Source organism: Malaya genurostris, chromosome 1 (genome assembly GCF_030247185.1).
Source record: "Malaya genurostris strain Urasoe2022 chromosome 1, Malgen_1.1, whole genome shotgun sequence".
NCBI lineage: Eukaryota > Metazoa > Arthropoda > Insecta > Diptera > Culicidae > Malaya > Malaya genurostris.
This window is the reverse complement of record NC_080570.1, coordinates 36,908,883-36,928,705: the sequence shown is the minus strand read 5'-3', so window position 1 is coordinate 36,928,705 and position 19,823 is coordinate 36,908,883. Positions and strand designations below refer to the sequence as shown.

The 19,823-nt window shown below is 38.3% G+C and overlaps 1 protein-coding gene and 1 non-coding gene across 3 annotated transcripts in view; both read left to right on the top strand.

Annotated features, from left to right (window-relative positions):
- The window catches only part of LOC131437249 (rootletin), a 70,189-nt gene that overhangs the window by 38,050 nt on the left and 12,316 nt on the right, over positions 1-19,823 (top strand). For both annotated transcript variants that reach the window (XM_058606484.1, XM_058606476.1), the window contains exons 2-6: positions 4,260-4,873; positions 4,936-5,101; positions 11,036-11,245; positions 11,306-11,998; positions 12,056-12,207. In XM_058606484.1, the coding sequence (XP_058462467.1) occupies positions 4,392-4,873; positions 4,936-5,101; positions 11,036-11,245; positions 11,306-11,998; positions 12,056-12,207 (1,703 nt within the window). In that variant the 5' untranslated portion in view covers positions 4,260-4,391. The remainder of the gene's footprint in view (positions 1-4,259; positions 4,874-4,935; positions 5,102-11,035; positions 11,246-11,305; positions 11,999-12,055; positions 12,208-19,823) is intronic.
- Positions 3,456-3,562, top strand: LOC131426791 (U6 spliceosomal RNA). The gene has a single exon (XR_009229206.1). It is a non-coding gene; the product is annotated as a U6 spliceosomal RNA (small nuclear RNA).

Below are 19,823 nucleotides of genomic sequence, written 5' to 3'. Positions count from 1 at the left end.
AGGTTATGTGAACATCGACCTCAGATTTAACCCGTGTCCTCGACAATTCCACAAATGCCACATCAATATTCGGTTATTTCCAGTATGCCTCAGTTTTTTCAATGTTCGCATTTGAATCTTCGAGAATTACTTTGTCGAATACTCAATTGCTTCCATTGAAGTTGAACACCCCATCCGATGGTAGGAAGTGATTCGGAACAGCATGTCCGTTATGTGTTAGTTTCAGCAACTGGACTTTGTCCTGTTTATTCTCAATTGGCCGGCTCGAAAGCCTCCCCAGTACGTGACCACGTGCTCGTCTGGATGCTGCCCGGCATTCGTCATGCTTCATGGATCGGAGTGCAAAGTTCACCGAAGTCAATCGTATACCGTTCGACGGTTTCCTATCGAGGATCTCGTCCGAAGTGCCAGCCAGGCGAAGGAAAATAAACCTACGAAGCCGTACAGTACATAAATCAATGCAAACACACCGGAGTTATCAGTTGTGCAATGTATCAATTGCTTGCCTACAAGAGCGCCATGTAATGTGCTAAACCCACATCAAGTAAAGCTGATGCAAGATTTGAAAGAGCGAACACGGATCTGAATTTGACTTGACTTTATTCTGACGCCATTCCTTTTTTTGCACTTCCAATGGAATTACAGGAGAAATTACTGGAAAATTTTATGTTCCCCCAGTTTTTAATTTCGCTGAATCATGCTTGGGAAAAACCAACAACTGAAACAGTTGTGTAAACCACGAGGGGCACTTTGATTAACGTACCAAATTGATTACACACATTTATCGCTTTTCAAGTAAAAATAGCTCATGTAAATACATCAAGATAGATGACATGTCTCGCTGAAGTTTCCAAACAAGCCCAGTCAGTAAATGACATGCATCGCCCATTAGGTGACGATTGTGGAGCATTTTTTTCTTAGAGGGATGCAGAATGTGATTAGCGGCCCTTACACGATCATTAAAAGTGTCATTACTAAAAAGTAATGGCACTTTTAATGAACGTGTAAGGTCTACGAGTTCAGTAATGACACGAGTAATGATGGAATTCCGGATTTTCCATCATTACCAACATTATTTTTTCTTCTTATTTTTTTTTTGTGGAAGTGCTGAATATCTTTAGAACTATACGCGAAAAAATGACAAAGTGTAGATTTAAATTGTTAATATTTCATTAACCTTAACGTTTCAATGGCAAATCAAATTTATTTTCAGCTAAACGAAAATAAAAATATTGCTATTGCTATTGCTGGAGTAGTTACAAATACTCATCATTGCTAATGAACGTGTAATGCTAAAAAGTAATGATGTACAGTAATGCAGTAATGACGAGCGTTTGAGCAGAAGTGTCATTACTTAGTAATGACACTTTAAATGATCGTGTAAGGGCCGCTATTTGTAATAACGCCTACTTGGACCAAACTCTGTAGCGTGTAATTAGGTTTTGCGGTTGTCACATCAAAAACAAAATCAGGTTCATTTTTGACAGTTTGTTGGTTCTTTTTTATGTTTAAAAAGAGCCAGTAAACTATCGAAAAATTGAAAGTCGCTTTGAGGGGCGCTGCATTGTAACGGAGATCGAGGCTGATTACATTTCGCTCCCTGTTGATTAACTAATAAACAATAATAAGGTTTTCTCCGGAATGGGTTTATACGCATATATTGCGCAACAACACTACTTTCATACTGTTCTCAATTCTTCAATCATCTATGTCATGAGCGGAAAGAAATCCATCGTCTTCTTATGTAATCATGTTTACTATGCATGATTTTGTGATAAAAACGGTTTTTTAAGCTTCGGAATTATTTAATTTAAAATGATCTTGAGACGAAATATATTAAAGAATATGATGTCAAAAAACTTGAAGGATGTCACACGAAGAAAAAATATTGCAAAAATAAATAAATTCTGGGTGATTCAAATGTCAAGCATATTTTGTTTGAATTTGCAATATCTCGGTTTGAAACGACTATTTTTTTTTTGTTTGATGGCAACTAATCGTTTTATTGTTTTAAACAACCGGGATTTTTCTGCGTTTATTATACGCAACACAAAACACCTAGAAGAACTATCGGAAACTTAAAATAATCCTCTTGTGATTCCGGATTCAATAGTAGAATAAAATCATTCGCAGTTTGTGAAATCATAGGAACTTTCATTCCAATATTACTTTGTGAGAATCGATTAAGCAATCTCTAAGAAAAATGAATGAATTCGATTAAGGAACACTTGACAACTATTCCGCTACCTATGGAACCGGATTGCGAGTATCGGTATAGTCGGAGTCGGTTCGTATGTCCAGCAGGGTTGGAAAAATCATAATCAGAAAAGGTTTTTTTCATTACCACTAGTGAAAAAAACGGTTCAAGAAATTTTCTAAGAAAAAAATCAGGGACAGAAAAAATAACTTCCGAGATTTTCAGTTTTGAAACAAGCCACAAAACAAAATCCATTAATTATTTAATTTACATTATTGGAAAAAATCTCTGCTGAATAAATTCGTAGCTGAATCGCAGCAGAAAAAAAGAGCTGCGAGTGTCAGATTTCAATCAAAAATTAAAATTAATCGCGAAATCAACGTTGCCAGGTATACAGAAATTTATACAGATATTTGACCTCTATACCGCAATACAGATATCGTACAGATAATTTTTTTTTGTGTACCAAAATTTTTTTTTGTGTACCAAAATGAGCTTTGGTGACATTTCCGTGAACTTATGTTGACGAGATTCTGAGTCCGATTTTTACGCCGAATACAGATTTTTTGGAAAAATGACCTGGCAACGCTGCGCGAAATGGTTCACAGCCTAAATAACTGCACGACTGTCAAATTTTAACTGAAAGATGAAATAATTCGCTAAATAGTTCACAGCCTTAATGTATTTATTAAAAATCTTTATTCCACAGTTTCCTACAAATTCTTGTATAATACTTGTTCCTGATTAGATGTTATACCGTAGGTACTCTGCGTGGAAAACGTGTTGAAAACTTGACAGCGATTTTTATGTGCTATTCCTGTACGTTTATAAATAATTTCCATCCATTGCATCCGAGATTTTCAAATATATTAGACATAATTTAATAATGAGTTTGATTACAACAACTTTTTTCCTATATACTCGGATAAAGAAAAAGATTCATTCAAGCATTTTCAAAATATATTGAATATGACAAAATCATCTCCATCACGCTGGTGACATTCTGATTGGTATCATTCAATTAAGCATTTCTGTTCTGCTTTCTTCTATTCACGAAACGATCATTTTGGCAACACGGTTCAAAAGTACTGCTCGAATTTACCTGCGACCGTTTCGATTGACAGCCTGCTCGGTTCTATAGTTTTACTGCTGTGGTGAAATGATGTATTTCATTTTTCGCTATCAGTGTCGCTTATGCATCGATAGAACTGTTCGTACGTATGCTTCCTATATAAGAACGGTTTTTACATCTTGACTCGTCCTAGCTTCGGCTGGACATATACTAAAATTGGAACGATACAGAGAAGATTAGCATGGCCCCTGCGCAAGGATGACACGCAAAATCGTGAAGCGTTCCACATTTTTTTGCTATATTGAATACTGGTGGCCAGTTGAAGGAAAAATGTACCCTACTTTTCATTGATCAAATGTCGGCAAATAATGGCATTGTTATTATTCTTACATCAACTAAAAGCAAGAGGTTATGCTTCATTTTTATTATTCACATACTTTAGAATGAGCGAGGGTCCTTTCCTTTCTCGGCCGGCAGGCCAAGTGACCGATGAAATCAACGCCTGATTTTTTATAACGTGTGTGTCGGTCCGGCACATTCCTGCTTTCCCCTTCATTTCTGATGCCTATTCAAATTCTATGGGGAAGATAATACACTATATGATGACGTAATGACTGTCGTGTTTGAAAAGGACACCACTTGTATTTGCACCGAACGCCCGATAAAAGTGACCACAGGGTGGTAATTATTGTGGCTTGCGGGGAGTTTGGTATCGATTTTAGAAACTCCTTCTAGGTGAGGAAAGCAAACCCCTCACATGATTTGTTTTGGTTTTTGTTGGCTAGCCGGGTTACCAAAATCTTGATCCTCAAGCTGTGATGACCGTCCGTAAAATCAGTATTGTGGATGGAACTGGCAAACGAGGATGTTATTTGGTTTTTGCTTTGGGTTATTCTGATAGTTATGAAGAAAGCTGTTTCTTTCAAAGTACCTGATTCATGAATTGTTTTTTTTTTTAATATTAATGATTTATATTATTTATCCTTTCAGTTGGGCGGCAAGGAATGCGCTCCTAGTGTAGCTTCACGTCACCTGGGTGAAGGCGGGGGCGGTATTGGCAGTGATCGCAAGAAACCATTTTCCAGACCGTTCAACAAATCCAGTCTGAACTCGTCCTCCAAAATGTTGAGCCCGTCGTCACCATCGGAGACCAGTTCCTTGGTACGACAAAACAATGAACTTCGTCACCGACTGCAAGAGGAGGCAAACAATTACCGACGTCGATTGGACACATACAAACAGGCGCAAAATAATCAAGCTGCTCTGGTCAGCCGTCTGCAGGCGAAAGTTCTTCAGTACAAGCAACGTTGTACCGAGCTGGAACAAACTTCTTCATCCTCGATCAATCCTTGTCCAAGCTATCAACAAACCCGGGATGTGTCACCGAATAAACATCATCACGTTTCATCTACGGTATGCCCTTCCGCGGTCCCACCGTTAGGGCCATGCTCCGTGACCGGATCCGCGGGTCCGTTGAGCCTTCCGCCTTGTCCGGTGGCTCGAGAACGATCCCGCTCCAGGTCACGTTCACAGTCACCCTGTCGGCAGTATGCCGAAGGAGGCCATGACGAAGTCCGACACCAGCTCGACGAGGAACGACGTCGGTAAATATGTTCTTAATAGAATAAAAAATAAACAGATTTCATAGATTCTGTTTATCTTTCAGTTGCGAAAAAATGTTGCTCGAGAACTCCCGTCTGCGTCAGCAGCTGGAAGAGTCCCAAAGAAGCAACGAAACGTTAACCAATGATCTTCAGAAACTTACCAGCGATTGGGAAAGTTTGCGTGATGAGCTGTTAGCGAAGGAGGACGAGTGGAAGGAAGAAGAACAGGTAAGATTTGCAAAGGAAAAATTATGCAGAGCGGTTTTGTTTTCTATACTTGCACTGCACTTTGTTTGCCAGTTTTTCTTGTTTGAACGTTGGCTGCGAAAAACAAAGTAGGTGTCGCCGTAGTTAGGCTTCAAACTTTCACAGAAGAAATAGTCTGGCTTTTATAATGTTGAAGTTGAAAAATCGTTGGAAGTGATTTTTGCGTTTGAGTGTTTCGATGATTTGATGGAAAAGAATACAATCTGAAAATGATTGAATTACGCTTACGCTACAATAATTGCGAGTAAAAGTGAACATAATAAATCCGTCAGCAGCAGATGGGACCATTTGTAGTGATTGCGGTCCTAACTATAATTTTTTATTGAATTTTCATTCTCATTTCAGTACTACAAAAAACAGAACATCATTATTAAATTTTGAATTCACACTACCGGAAATCTGTATTTCTAGTCAAGAATTTGAAATTTGTATATCCAGAACCTTGATCAGAAATCAGCTTGAGCAAGATTGGGTTGGTAATGTCAGAGACATAACTGGATGACGTGAATACGAATAAAACTTTACACTTCTGAATATCTGAAATAAGTTCCCATAAGTTGATATATTGTGTGAATTGTGCGAAGTTTCATTTCTTTGCTTCCAGAATTGTTTCGGTGCACCTATACTAAAGTATGACTTATTTTAAGACACAAATTGATAAAACAGGACAAAAGATATTAGAACATTTTTTGTCTGCAGAAGTACAGACGGTATGAAATACAATTTCAATGGAAAAAAGTACGGGTGTGTAATGTCAGAGACATAACTGGACGTCGTGAATACGAATAAAGCTGACACTCTTTCTTTATGCTTGCGAATATCAATGAGCTGATCGATTATGTGAATTGTGCAAGTTTTCCCTTTTTCCACTACTAAAATTTGATACGATGAACCTAAACTAAAGTACAGATTAGTTTCATTGAACATTCTGACATACAATTAAATTCTACGAAATAACCAGAATAGTTCTTCGTGATAAAATTTGGTGGTTCTGAAAGCAACATTTAATGAAGGCGTTCATGATGGAGAGTGACGAGATGAGTTTAAATATATTCTGATTCGGAGCTATGCATTTTATATAACAAATGAACAGATAGTGGTACTTCCATCTACACCTGGTTGAAAATTAGGCCGTATACAGTACAGCAAACGAAAATATTGCATAATTCTCTGGGTATACAAATATGGGTCTAAATAGCAACATACAGAATTTTGATGGCGATTACTTCATTTTGGATTTGAATATTTTAGTGAAAGAAACTATCAAAAGGCTTTACGGGAGAAATTTCTTGCATTCAGAAGGGCCAAATTATGTAATTCTCTCAGTTATAAACACACAAATCTAATCAAATTATCCCAGCACGACTTGAGCGTTTGAGGTTTTGTACCACCTCAAAGGTCTGCTCTTACTACTGGCGACTGCTTCTCCCGACGATCGAAGTCCAAATGAAAGCACGACCTGAGCGTTTCACGCTTTATATCTGGTTTGTTCTTACTGATGCTGGTGGGAGAACCTCACTTCGACATCCAGTTCCATCTACAGAACTAGAAGAAATAAACGATTTTCAATCAAACTTTATATTTTATTCTCGTCCAGTAGATAATCGGAACTGATATGTGTTTGAATATCTCAAAACCGTCATCCGGGTGCGAAAAAGGCAAGTAAGCGTGATGAAATTTCCTCTTTATTTCCAAAAGTTTTAGAAAACTTCGTTTTTCAGTTATTCATGGTTATCTCACACTATTGAAAATTTAATCACAAAGTCCTGATCATATTTCCGATAACTTGTAGAAAAAATTATGTTGTTGGGTTAAGGACATCAAGAGATATTCGCAATAAAGTTTTGCCCATTCTTGTAAGTCGTACAGACAAAAATTCAAACAGTTCTTTAATAATTTATTTATTTATATTTAAAGTGAACTGCACAGGCTAAAATGAATGAAATGTGTCAATTTTTAAAATTTATACCTACTCAGTTGGTAACCTGAAAATGCTCTTTCATTTGAATTTAACTTAATCCTCATCCTCATCAATACTGTCAATACAGCAGTTACAACGAGAGAATAAGTGCGAAACGATTCGTGAGCAAAATTTGATTAACATTTGAAAGCTGCTTTAAAATGTATTGCGTATATTGTAAACTAAAGTTACTATTTTATAACAATAAAACCTATAACAAAAGGATAATATGCTGCAATCATTTTTTACTGAATATTACGTTTTTCACCAATGAAACAAGAAATGACTTCAATGTTTTGTCCGTAAAACATTGTGGAGGGGGTACAAAAAATTGTGCACTAGCGTTCCCCTTACAACGCTCATTGGACATTACTCAAAATTTGAGTTGCGATTACTCAAATCCACAAATTGAAGCAATCTGTCAACATTTGAATACTGATTTGTTTAAAATTAACTGAAGCTATGAGTTCTCTCACATTTACTCATGCGTTATAGAGTAAGCGTTGAGTTTTAAAATATTTGAGTGAAAAAAAATCTAACCGTCGCGTTGTTCGACGTGTGTTGTTTAAATACAAACACTTGTTAAGAATGTTGTTCATTGATGATTCGAAGACTCTTTCCTGTCATTGTTTGTCATTTTAGTCAAATGGGTAAATCCTTATGGGTATTCCAGGTTTCAATTACATCCAGTAAGAAGTCAAACAGGAATGTTTCAAAACCATTTAATTTTACTCCGATACACACACTTAAATTTTTTAGCTGAGTCTCGGCAAAAAAATGCCGAGATTCGCACAGCCGAGTAATCAGCAATCATCTCGGCAAAAATAAAATTACTGAAAGTCTCGGCACCCTCAAATTTGACAAACGTTAAATATTGCCGAAATCGTCAGCATAAGATTTACTGTTTGCTCAGTGAAACGTTCACTGAATATTCGGCAATCCAATAAAACGAAAAAATGAAAAAATAAATTACCGAATCATCAGTAATTAAAAATCTAGTCAATTAATTTTGTTTGTAATTTCTCAACATTATAAACACGCCATTCAGGATCAAAAATTCATTTTATTAACACTTAAAGAAGGCTTACAAATTTGTTGCCAGTAGTGCTTAGCCTCTACCTGAAAACATGTAGCATAAAAAAGCGGCGTTTCCAGATGCGGCCACCTTGAGTCGAGCTGGAAATATGAAAATAAAAATATATATTGATTTTTGGCTTACAAAAATGTTCAATATTTAATGATGCATATACGGTATTGTTCAAAAAATAAACTTACTTTGATCTATTGAATTATTCCATGCATTGGGTTATTTTTTCGCATATCCCCCAAAGTTTTGTCTCGAGGACTCTTTGAGCCCCGTGTTGGGCGTTTTTCCCTTATAATGTGATCTGATAAAGTCGCTTTTTATAAAGCGAAACATGTCACTATATTTATTCAATATTTTTACTTGCAAGTGGTTCCACGCTTCTTCGAAGATTATCCATTTTTTCACTCGAGAATTTCATTAGAAAATAATCGCACAATGCGAAGCGGAAATGTAACGCGGCAATAAATGACAGCTGTCGTGCTGAATCTCGGCAACAGCTAGCGCATATTCCGGAATCTCGACAAACGTCTCTGCTGATGTCGGCATATCTGTTGTTTACTGATAACTTCAGCAAGCAATTATGCCAAATTTCGGCAAAGTGAAGCGTTTTACCGAAATATCAGTGAATGCATTTAACGAAGTTCAGAAACATGCGTATTGATTACTGAGCAATTAGCAAATTTACGTGTTGCTGATCAGTTTCGGCATTTTATTATGCCGAGCTCAAGAAATGGTTAAAGGATTCAATGTTATCAAAATTAGAGTTCAAAAAACTCAAATTTCGAGTTCAAATCACTCAAATGTTTAGGTAATACACATTTTTGTATTTTGTTTTAATATTACTTAAATTTTGACATCTTTTTTTACTCAAAAATGCGTATACATGAAGAAACTCAAGTTTTGACTACGAGCACATTTTATGTAATTGAATGGCTAGTCACTCATTTTTCAGTTATGTTCAATGAGAGTGTATTAGCTACTGTGCACTGAAAATCATTTTTACCTACACTCTTACCAGCCGCCACCTAATTTTGGGTCAAAACCTACCCAACATCAACTAAAGTGCATTTTAATTTTGGGTAACGAGTGATGACCTCAAAATTTAGGTAAATGTAAGTTTAGTACGAGTGTTATGCTATAACAAAGCACGCTACTCATTTTAACCTATCAACTCAAAGTTTGAGTAGATATCTACCTAATTTTGGGTAGCTTATAGAAGAGCTCGACAATGAGTGATTTTTCCTCAAAAATTAGGTAGAAGTGATATTCAGTGTATTTTTTGAGAAGAAATCACTCATTGTCGAGCTCTTCTATAAGCTACCAAAAATTTCGTCATTATTCCGAGAGGCTCCAACGCAAAAACAACTTCCAGCGTTTTTTCAACTACAAAATCATAAAATTCAGACTAAGAAAAGTTATGGTTTCATCAAATTAGGTTCTAAAGACTTTTCATTCCGTTGTGCTTCGATTTCTTATCACTTCTATACACAGATTTTCAACACAGGTTTTTGAGCTCCCGATACAGATTTACAGATTTTTCTTCTGAAAAATGCAGATTAAATGTGGCAACCCTGCATCTGATTCGAAGTGTTTGTGCGCTAAAAATAGCACCGTTCATTTCCAATCGGAACTCATACTCTCGCGTAGAGATACCGACAGAAGAGAATGAGTAATACATAAACTAAGAACCCGTCGTAGAAACCAATGAAAAATACGGTGTTCATCGCTACACAAACACAGCGGATCCTCTTGGATTACGGGCGTCTATTACGGTATTCTTAGGTTCAACAATCAGGGCGTGATGAGTGGGTCGCTCAGCGGACTACAATTGCTGATGCTGGTTACCTCCAATTTTACCTTGTTACGATAAATAACAATCGGCAGAATTGGTCTGATCCCTGATTAACTAACCTATGGAAACTGTCTCCAACGCAGTAAAAAAAAAGATTCAGCCTAATTGATTAAAATAGATTTACGCATGAGGATTTTTTTTTCTATTTGCTCAGCAGAGATGCCAGATATTTTTACCCTACATAAAAAATCTTATATTCACTAATAAAATGAAATCAGTTTGACAAGTTTCAGGACTTCCTTAAATATCAATTCCAATTAGAAAACTTTTGAGTTTGAACGAATGCAAATGTAAAATCTTACAAATATGGGTGCAAAAAAAAATTATTCACGTATCGTCAACAAACGTTGTTCATTAATTTGCGGTTTAGATCTTTTCAAAATTTAGCTATAATTTTCATTATCTCTCATATTTTCTACTACATAATCAATCTACAGGATGATTTTGTGGTCGGTTGTCTCGCTTTCCGGTTGGTTTAGCATCAGAAACTGGGATGCAAAATCTACGAAATAGGATTTTCATCGATTTCTCTTACAAACGTTGATGAGAATGGTTTAATTTTTAAGGTTACGGCTTCAGATTTTAGAAACGCTTGTATTCCTAAAGAAAAAAATTGTTAATTAAAGACCCGAAATTTTATAAACCCGAAGCGAAATAACAACCGGCATTAGAACAAGTTTCCAAAAGTTTTCTGTACAACTTCTCTCGAGATGTCCGCGTATTATTATGACGATTCGCATTTGTATTCACAGAAAATGCTTCAGAACACCTTAGCCTCGAGTATAGTACTAAATATCTCGTAGAAAAGTCTTGTTTGGCAAGCGCTGTGTTCCTGTGGGCTTGCATTAAGTTTTTCTGGCTTGATTTAGCTTGCTGTTTTTACGCCTAATATGAATAGAATCGCTCCCAAGAATTGTATTTCCTCAAAGTGTCCAACATTAAGTATCACAATTTATCAAACATTAATTCAGCATCTGTTTTTTTTTCGCCACGCAGGCTTTCAACGATTATTACAACAACGAACATACACGGCTGCTGAAAATGTGGCGCGAAGTGGTAAACGTAAAACGGATGTTCAAGGAGATGACCACCACTACCAAGATGGAACTGGGCCGAATGCATCTGGAATTGACCGGAACCGGCCGTGAGGTGGTCGGTGCGTGCAGTGGAGTTTCCGTCAATATAAAACAAACGTCCAAGATTGAGGTAAAGTTCGTATCCGCAATAATGTCGACACTAGAAATGAGTTGTTATTTTTACTATCAGGAAGCTCAGCAGATGCACATCGAACGGGAAAATCTGGATCTCAAATCACAGCTGGGAGAATTACGTATGCAGCATGAAAATGCAAAGCTGGAAATAGCACAGCGTGATCAACGTCTTCAGCAGATGCTGGGGGATCTGAAAGTGATGGAAGAACGCTACAGTCAAGCGGAAAGTCAGGTCGGACAAACGCAGCGTCTGAACGATGAGCTTGAGCGTCTGCAGACAGCCCTGCGAGACATCGCCCATGCCGTGGTTCACGATGCCGAATCAGCCGCCAATTCGGAGACCGACTCATCCGGGCATCATCTGCACCTTTCGCAGTCCGGTGCTGTTCCGGTTTCACCGCGGTCTCCTAAACGTGGAACACTGCGAACGTCACAGGCATTTGCCGAAGGCACCATTTCGGCCGTCCAGGCTGCCTTACATAAGTATCAGCTTTCGATTCATGATCTACAGGTCAAACTGCAAAGCAACGGTGATGCGTTGGTGGCCAGCAAGAAGCAACTCGAGAACTGCGAACACACCCGGGAGGTTCTCACGGGAAAAGTTTCCGAACTAACCGAGAAGCTGGATTCGGCTAACCATCAGCTGATCGAACTGCACAAGGAACGGGACAGTCTGCAGAAAACGTTGGACGGTTTGCGAACCGATAAACACTCGGTGGAGCGTGGAAAGGCGGAGTTGAACTCTATTGTAATGCGCTGTTGATCCGATGGAATATTCTGGGAACTGACCGGTATTCTATTTCAGGTCGATAGTTTAAACACCGATTACGAGAAACTTCAGCATGTCAACAGTAAGCTGCAGAAGATGTACGATTCACTCGAAGACGAAAAGAAGATGGTCGAAAACGAACTTCAACGGGTCCAGAAGGAGAAGGATATTCAGGAAATGACTCTAAGGTTTGAATCTAATCATTTTAGTCGACGGTATAAACACAAACGGTTATGTGTTTACTTTAGACATTTCTTAAACCCCTCTTTTTAAATTAACTTAAGTACTCTTTCATTAAATCTCACCTAACTTTCTCAGTTTCATTTCCAGCTTATAAAAAAACTGCTAATAATGATAGTTTGCCCTCTTATTACCATATATGAGCTAGTCAAATTGAGTCACAGTCACATTAAAACAGTCAAGTTCATGACTATGAAAAAGTAAACATTTGCTGTTTCGAATTAAGATATCAAAAAATTAATTACATATTTGAAATTACACCCTTTTTTCCTGGTGTACTTTTCATTTGATATAGTCCTTTCCAGTAAATGAAATCGATCAGGATGTGACAAAAATTTCGCAAATTCGTCGCACGTCATATAAAAATAAATGTTTTGTAAACAGCGGGGGTTTCTGCCGGAGAAATTTTTGCCATCCGGAGAACCGGAAATTGTCCCCCAGGCGTAACCATATCAACTAAAAAAAACGAATATGTAAACATTCGTTTGGCGTTGTCGCGAGCTTTCAATATCTAGCACCTCGTGAGAAAACACATGCTTGCTGAGTTTGTTTACTTCTTTGAATAGATTTTTCGAAGAGAAATTTAGAAAAAAAACCTTTCTCATTCACCTAGGTGTGTCTCATATTACTTATATTTTCAAAAATATCAATAGAAGATTCTGTCAAGAAATTTTGTTTTAAAACTTGAATTTAATTAGAAAATTTCTTTGGGTTCAATTTGTTTACAGCTATGTCAAGTTAATAAGAATTTTTCTTCATTTTGTATCGTGGCACTAAATGACGGTTTGGAAATTTTAAACACACTTTATCCTATAGTTCCGTATCCGGAAGCATGAACCGGATGAAATTAAACAGCAACCTATGAGACTATAGGATTTTTCATTTAAGCCTAAGTTTGTGGAAATCGATCAAATCATCTCTGAAAAAATTGAGTGAGTCTCGTTTTAGAGTTTTTGACCATTATTTCCGGTACTTCTGGAACCGAGAACTGGGAACCAATATAGCCATTCAGTAAGTAGCTATTATAGCTAACAAATTAAATCAGTTTCGAGCCAAATCTAGAAGAATTTTACCCTTTTTTGCATCATCGCTCTAAATGACGGTGTGCACTTCTAAACACATTTTACCCTATGAAAGCATGATGAAATTCAATAGCAATCTATGGGAGTTTTTGGCGAAGAGACCATCTCTGAGAAAAAGCACGCTGCGAACGGATCAAGGCCGGTGGTGTTTTCTTCTTCCGTACCGCATGTACCGACGCGTTTGCATCGTCATTTTGAGCGGCTATTTGAATGTTTTGACACTCATCGCTTTATAATGTCGAATCTGGACTATATTGCACAGCATCTTTTAAAACAATGAGAGCTTTAATTTGAATCATGATTTGTTAGAAATCGCTGTTTCTGAGAAATAGAAGTGAGTTTACTATTATCGGTGCTTTCGGAAGCGGAAACCGGGGACTAGTAGTCCCAAAGCAGTTTTATATATCCACTAACTAACAAGGTCTGCCAACTAGATAAATTTACCCGGAAGTTTTACAAAAATTTGCATCTCGTTTTGCCATCACTTGTGGAAAAAATAAATTCATGAAAATAAAAAGTTTTCATTTATCGCGCTGTAATATTGAAGTCGGGAAACTTTTTTCATTTGAATCTTAGTTTGTGAAATCGGTTAAGACATTTTCGAGAAAATTAAGTGCGCATTTCAACATAGATTTGCACATATTACCTTCTAATTTCGGAAACGGAAGTCAGATAAAGATTAAATATAATAGCAAGCTATGGGACTTTCGTTTGAATCTAAAGTTGTGTCTTACTCGAAGAAACGTTTATTAAGGAATGAACAGAATTTGTCTTAAACTTCATATTGTCAATTAATCAACTGCTACTGCGATTTGTTCTTTCATCACCCCCTCTCAGTTGATATTCCGTAATCCGATCTTCTGTCGCAACTCTTTAAACAATGGAGCAGCAAGTGACTTGGTTAGAATATCCGCTTCCTGTAGTTGGGATTGAATGTATAACAGTTTAACTTTTCCATCTGCTACTGCGTTGCGAATGAAGTGAAATTTAACGTCTATATGTTTTACTCTTTTAGTCTCTTCTTTCTTTGCCATTGCGATAGCGCCCTGGTTATCCTCGAATACTGGAACAGGGTATAGATTTTGTGCTTCACACATATCAGTCATCAATCCGCTCATCCAGATTATATCACTGATACTACTCATTGCTACGTACTCTGCTTCTGTTGATGACATTGCTACAGTTGCTTGTTTCTTTGACGACCAAGCCACGGTACTGTCGAAAACTTTTAAAAGATAACCGGATACACATTTGCGGTCCAATTCATCACCTGCATAATCAGCATCAACGAAGCTTTCAATTGGAGTCTTGTGGGAATTAGCCTTGTACACCAGTTGATAACTCTTTGTTCCTTGAAGATATCTGAGTACTCTTTTTGCTTGTTGCCAATGTTCAGGTCCAGATTTATCTTGAAAACGTGATAGATAGCCAACGATATAGCACAGATCCGGTCTGGTTCCCATCATAATATACATTAAACTGCCTATCAGCTCTCTGTATGGATATTGACATTCTCCATTTCCTCTGGGCAGCTGAAGTCTAACTTCAGCTGGTGTTGTGCACGCCTTGCAATCCTGCATTTCGAATCTTTGGAGCATTTTTTCGATAAGTCCAGATTGGGAAAGCTGCATGATGCCAGTTGTTCGATTTCTTACCACTTTGATGCCTAAGAAGTGATGCAGTTCACCCATATCAGCCATGTCAAACTCATTCTGGAACATTTTCTTGATCGACTCTACTGTCGTCCGTGTTTTTGCCACAATCAGCAAATCATCCACGTATACAATGATGTAAACAGTCTCCGTTTTTTGTTTACGCACATAGAGACAGTAGTCGTGACATGAACGTATGAAGTCTTGATTTTGCAGAAAACTATTGAAACGGTTGTTCCAACACCTTGGCGATTGCTTCAGTCCGTATAAGGAACGCTTTAATAAACACACTTCGTTTGGTTTCGATTTAACGCCCTCCGGTACATGCATGTACACCTTCTCTGTTAACATTCCGTTCAAAAAAGCCGTACGAACATCCATTTGGTGTACCTCGTAATTATGCATATTTGCTACTGCTAGAATTGCTCGAATGGTGGTTAACTTGGCGACTGGTGCGAAAGTTTCCTGGTAGTCTATGTGCTTTCTCTGCATGAATCCCTTAGCGACCAAGCGAGCCTTGTAGCGAACTGGTTTGTTATCAGCATCAGTCTTCACAGTAAATACCCACTTGCATGAAACAGGAACAACAGATGCAGGTCTCCTAACTATCGTCTAGGTTTGGTTATCATTTAACGCACGAAGTTCTTCGTCAATAGCCTGGTACCACAGCGCCGCATCTGGATGACGATCAATGTCCTCATATTTTGTCGGAATCTGGGAGAAATTATCTACAGCAGTATTTGCGCTATACGAAGAAATAAAATCACGCAACCAACCTGGTTTCTTGCACTCCCTACCACTGGTCCTCGGGGTTGTTTCATCCAGGAAAGAACCTTTACCTACCGCATGTGGTGGGAGTGCCGGCGATTCTGATTGGATGCCTTCGTCTTCCTCCCCCTCTTGCTCCGATACAACATCTTGTATGGAAACAACCGAATTGTGATCGGGAGCAACTTCAATTTTATCCACATTCTCATCTCGTATCCAAGTAGTATGCACCTTTTACCTGTTGGATCAGGTTTACCACGTTTTTGCTTCGGTATCCACGAGAACGCCAAGCTTCCAAAAACTCTGAATTTTCCTACATTAGGTTTTTCGCCATGCCACATTTCAGCTGGTGTTTTATTCACTTTCAGTGCTTCTGTCGGGCTTCGGTTAGTAACATATACAGTATTGTACAGCGCTTCACCCCAGAGGTACTTAGGAACTCCTGATTCGACCAATAACGCTCGCATCTTCTCGGTAATAGTGCGATTAAATCGTTCAGCAACTCCGTTATGCTGAGGCGTATAACCGACCGTTGACTCTACTTGGATACCATGTTGTTTGTAGTAGTCTAACTGATGCTTGCTGAAGTATTCACGCCCAAGATCACATCGCAAGCTTGCTATCTGTAGTCCGAATTTTGCAGTAGCCATTGCTTGATAATTCTTAAAATATTCGAACACTTGATCCTTAGATTTCATAAGGTAAACAACTGCGAAATGCGTGAAGTCGTCCAAAAACGTAACAAAATAATGATAACCTTCTATCGTAGCTGGTGTAATTTTCCCACAAACATCTGTATGAACTCTCTCCAGCGGTCTACTTGTTGGCGGTCTCGAGCTGTTGAATGGTAACCGTATAAATTTTGCTTCAGCACAGGTTTCACAAAACATTTCGTCTTTCTTCAGTTTATCCATTCCACTGACCATTTCCGATCGTTGTAGTTTCTGGAGATTTCTATAGCTCAAATGACCGTACCGCTTGTGCCACAATTCTTGCTTGCATATTTCTTCACCTGTTACCAAGGCCGTGTCCACGTTTTCCACCTCCAGCGTTATGTAGTATAAATTATCTTTCTTCAAAGCTTCTCCTATAACCTCATTATTTTTGATCAAAATGGCTCGATCTTTTTCAAAATTGATTTTAACTCCAACGTTCATTAGCGCCCCCAAGGATAGTAGATTGAATTTTAGATTTGGAACGAACAAAACTTTGCTTATAGCCAACAATACCTGGCCACTTTGAATTGTTACTTTACCCTTGATAAGGCCTTGCTTCACACCTTCCATGCTTCCGTTATCCATTGCACATTCTATTGTAATAGGTGCAGCAAGTATCTCGATGCGTCGGAAAATACTAATGTCGTTAGCCATATGCCGACTGGCGCCGGAGTCTAGAATCCACACGACCTTCTTCTTTTCGCTTGAACAAAATGATTCTTTCACAGTTCCGACTAACGCAATTTCATGGTCCCTTGGAACTTCCACCGCTAGGGTCGCATTTGGTCTTGAGCAAGTTGACCGCTTGTGACCATATTCTCCACAACCATAACACTTTCCAGCAAATTTCGTTTTCCGCTCACGAAAAACTTTCTTATGATTTCCAGTTTTCACTGCTAATACAGTTCCATCAGATCGATTTGAGACTCCACCGCTTGAATCTCGTCCATGTCGTTTTTGCTCTTCAGCTAGCAAACGACTCTTCACTATGGCTAGGGTAAGCTGATTTTCTTCCAGGTTTTCGATTTCCATTTTTTTAATGACGTTGTACGTCATATGATGCCGGCAGCGAAATGAAAAGCTGGCTCACCTGGTCTAATTCCGTCAGTTTTGCCCCTGCGTCCTTCAACTGTCTCACAAGTTCATCGAAGTTACGAAAATGATCCTTGAGAGCGTCTCCTTCTTCCATCCGTAGCATTGCAAGCGAACGACGGATATAGGTTTGAGCTGCAAATCCTTTCTTAGCAAACGTTGCCTCCAAGGACTGCCACATCGCTTTGGTAGTAGTTTTATCCCGCACATATTCCAAGTGACTATCTGCAATGAACGAAACCAGCAAAGCCTTTGCTTTTTCGTCCATTTCCTTAAACCCTTTTTTCGTCGCTTCAGTAGCCGTTTCTGCCGGAGCATCTGTTTCCAGAATTTCCCGTATTCCATGAGCCGACATTTGAGTTTCGACTCGGAACTTCCATGTATCGAATCCATCTCCAGCGAATTGAACGATCCCAGCTTTCTTCGCGCTACTTGCCATCGTTCGTGTCCTACAGATTCTTGATACAATAAACAGCTATTTGGCCTGATCTTCAACACCTCGTCGTATTCTTACGGTTCAGCCTGACTGGGCCCACAACCTAAAGTTGTGTCTTACTCGAAGAAACGTTTATTAAGGAATGAACAGAATTTGTCTTAAACTTCATATTGTCAATTAATCAACTGCTACTGCGATTTGTTCTTTCATCAGAATCTAATACCGTTTTCGTTTATTGATCAGAGCAGCCCGAGAGCTGACCCAGAGTCGCCCAAACAACTTTTGAGATGTTTGTTTTAGCAACCTGGGGTCGCTCTAGATCGGACTCCAATCGCGTAGTTTTGCTCTGAAATTTTTCTCGGGTCGCACTACGCATCCATGCGAGTTTGTTTATTTTTTCTTTTTTTATGAGTTGTTGTTTAGGGCGCGTACCACGTGTTCGTTTTACTCGGAGTCAGAGTCACCCGCGTCTAGGTGCGAAAACGAAAACGGTATAAGTTTGTAAAAATCGTTTCAGCCATCTCTGAGCAAAGTGGGTGACAACTTTTTCCACTTTTTTTAAGCATATCACCCTGTAACTCTGGAACCGGAAATCGAATCCAAATGAAATTCAGAAACTTTGTATGGAACCTTAAGACCTTTGATTTGAATCTAAGTTTGTGAAAATCGGTTCAGCCATCACTGAAAAAAATGAATTGAAATTTGTTCCCTCCTAATGAAAATTAAGGTACCGCTGTCAACACTCTCTCAGCAGGCGGCTCTATTTTGTTGGTCGTTGAGCGCTTGTTGAACGACATACTGCACGAAATAATCGTTCAGTTTGCTGGAACGGCTTGTTGTTTGTTTTTCTCTTGAAAAATATTGTTAAAATTAGGTATTACCTTCATATAGAAAGAAGATTTGTTGTTATTCTAAGTGAAGTAGAAGTATTGTACAGGTACGAAGTGTTAGTTTAAAAAAAGATGGAAAAAACTTAGGAAATTGTCCAGTAAAACTAGTCCAACGGGGCTCCAACCACAGACTAACAGACATGACAGTATGAGTAAATTCTTATAAAAATAATTTTTCGTTATGCACTAGTTCCACCTATATTGTACTGCGCGAACTATTTACTATCTGTACACCCCTTGTGTTATGTACAAGTTTTTTTTACTAGTTGGTTTCCCCTCGTTTGTCAACACCGATCAGCTGCTTGCAGGGATGCCTGATTTCATCAAAATATTTGAAAATGAATCGTCACAATAAATTATTGGATAACGTTGATAATATATTTAACTTTTTCGCGATGTTGGAAGGTAACCATTTATTTGACTCAACGTTGTTCATCTAGACTATTTTTATTGTGTTGGTAGTTTTCACCCGAAATTAAGTGGCGGCAGACCAGAAGCAAGTAAATATTGTAACAAAACGGGTTCGATTTTGTATTGCGTTGGAGGATGAGAAGTAGGCACAATTATGTGTATAGTTTTGGCAATATGTATTAAATCTGTATCCTGCATGAAATTCGCATGGACGTATACAAATCAATACATTACAGGTAATTCTGTATGAATGGCAACTCTGTTGGTAAATGAAAAAAATAAACAAAGTCTAGATGACAGACAGGATGTTTTTGATAGAGTAACGTGGCGCCATCATGACACATGTGAGTACTGTCCCAAATAAAGGAATATTCGAAATGACCGTTAAAATGATTGAAGAATCTAATTTGAGTGTCCTGTCTGTTAGTCTGTGCTCCAACTCCTCATATTAAAAATGGCTCAACAATGGACCTCTGTCTGCCGGGTTTGTTGAACGACAACAATGGCATTCGGTTCA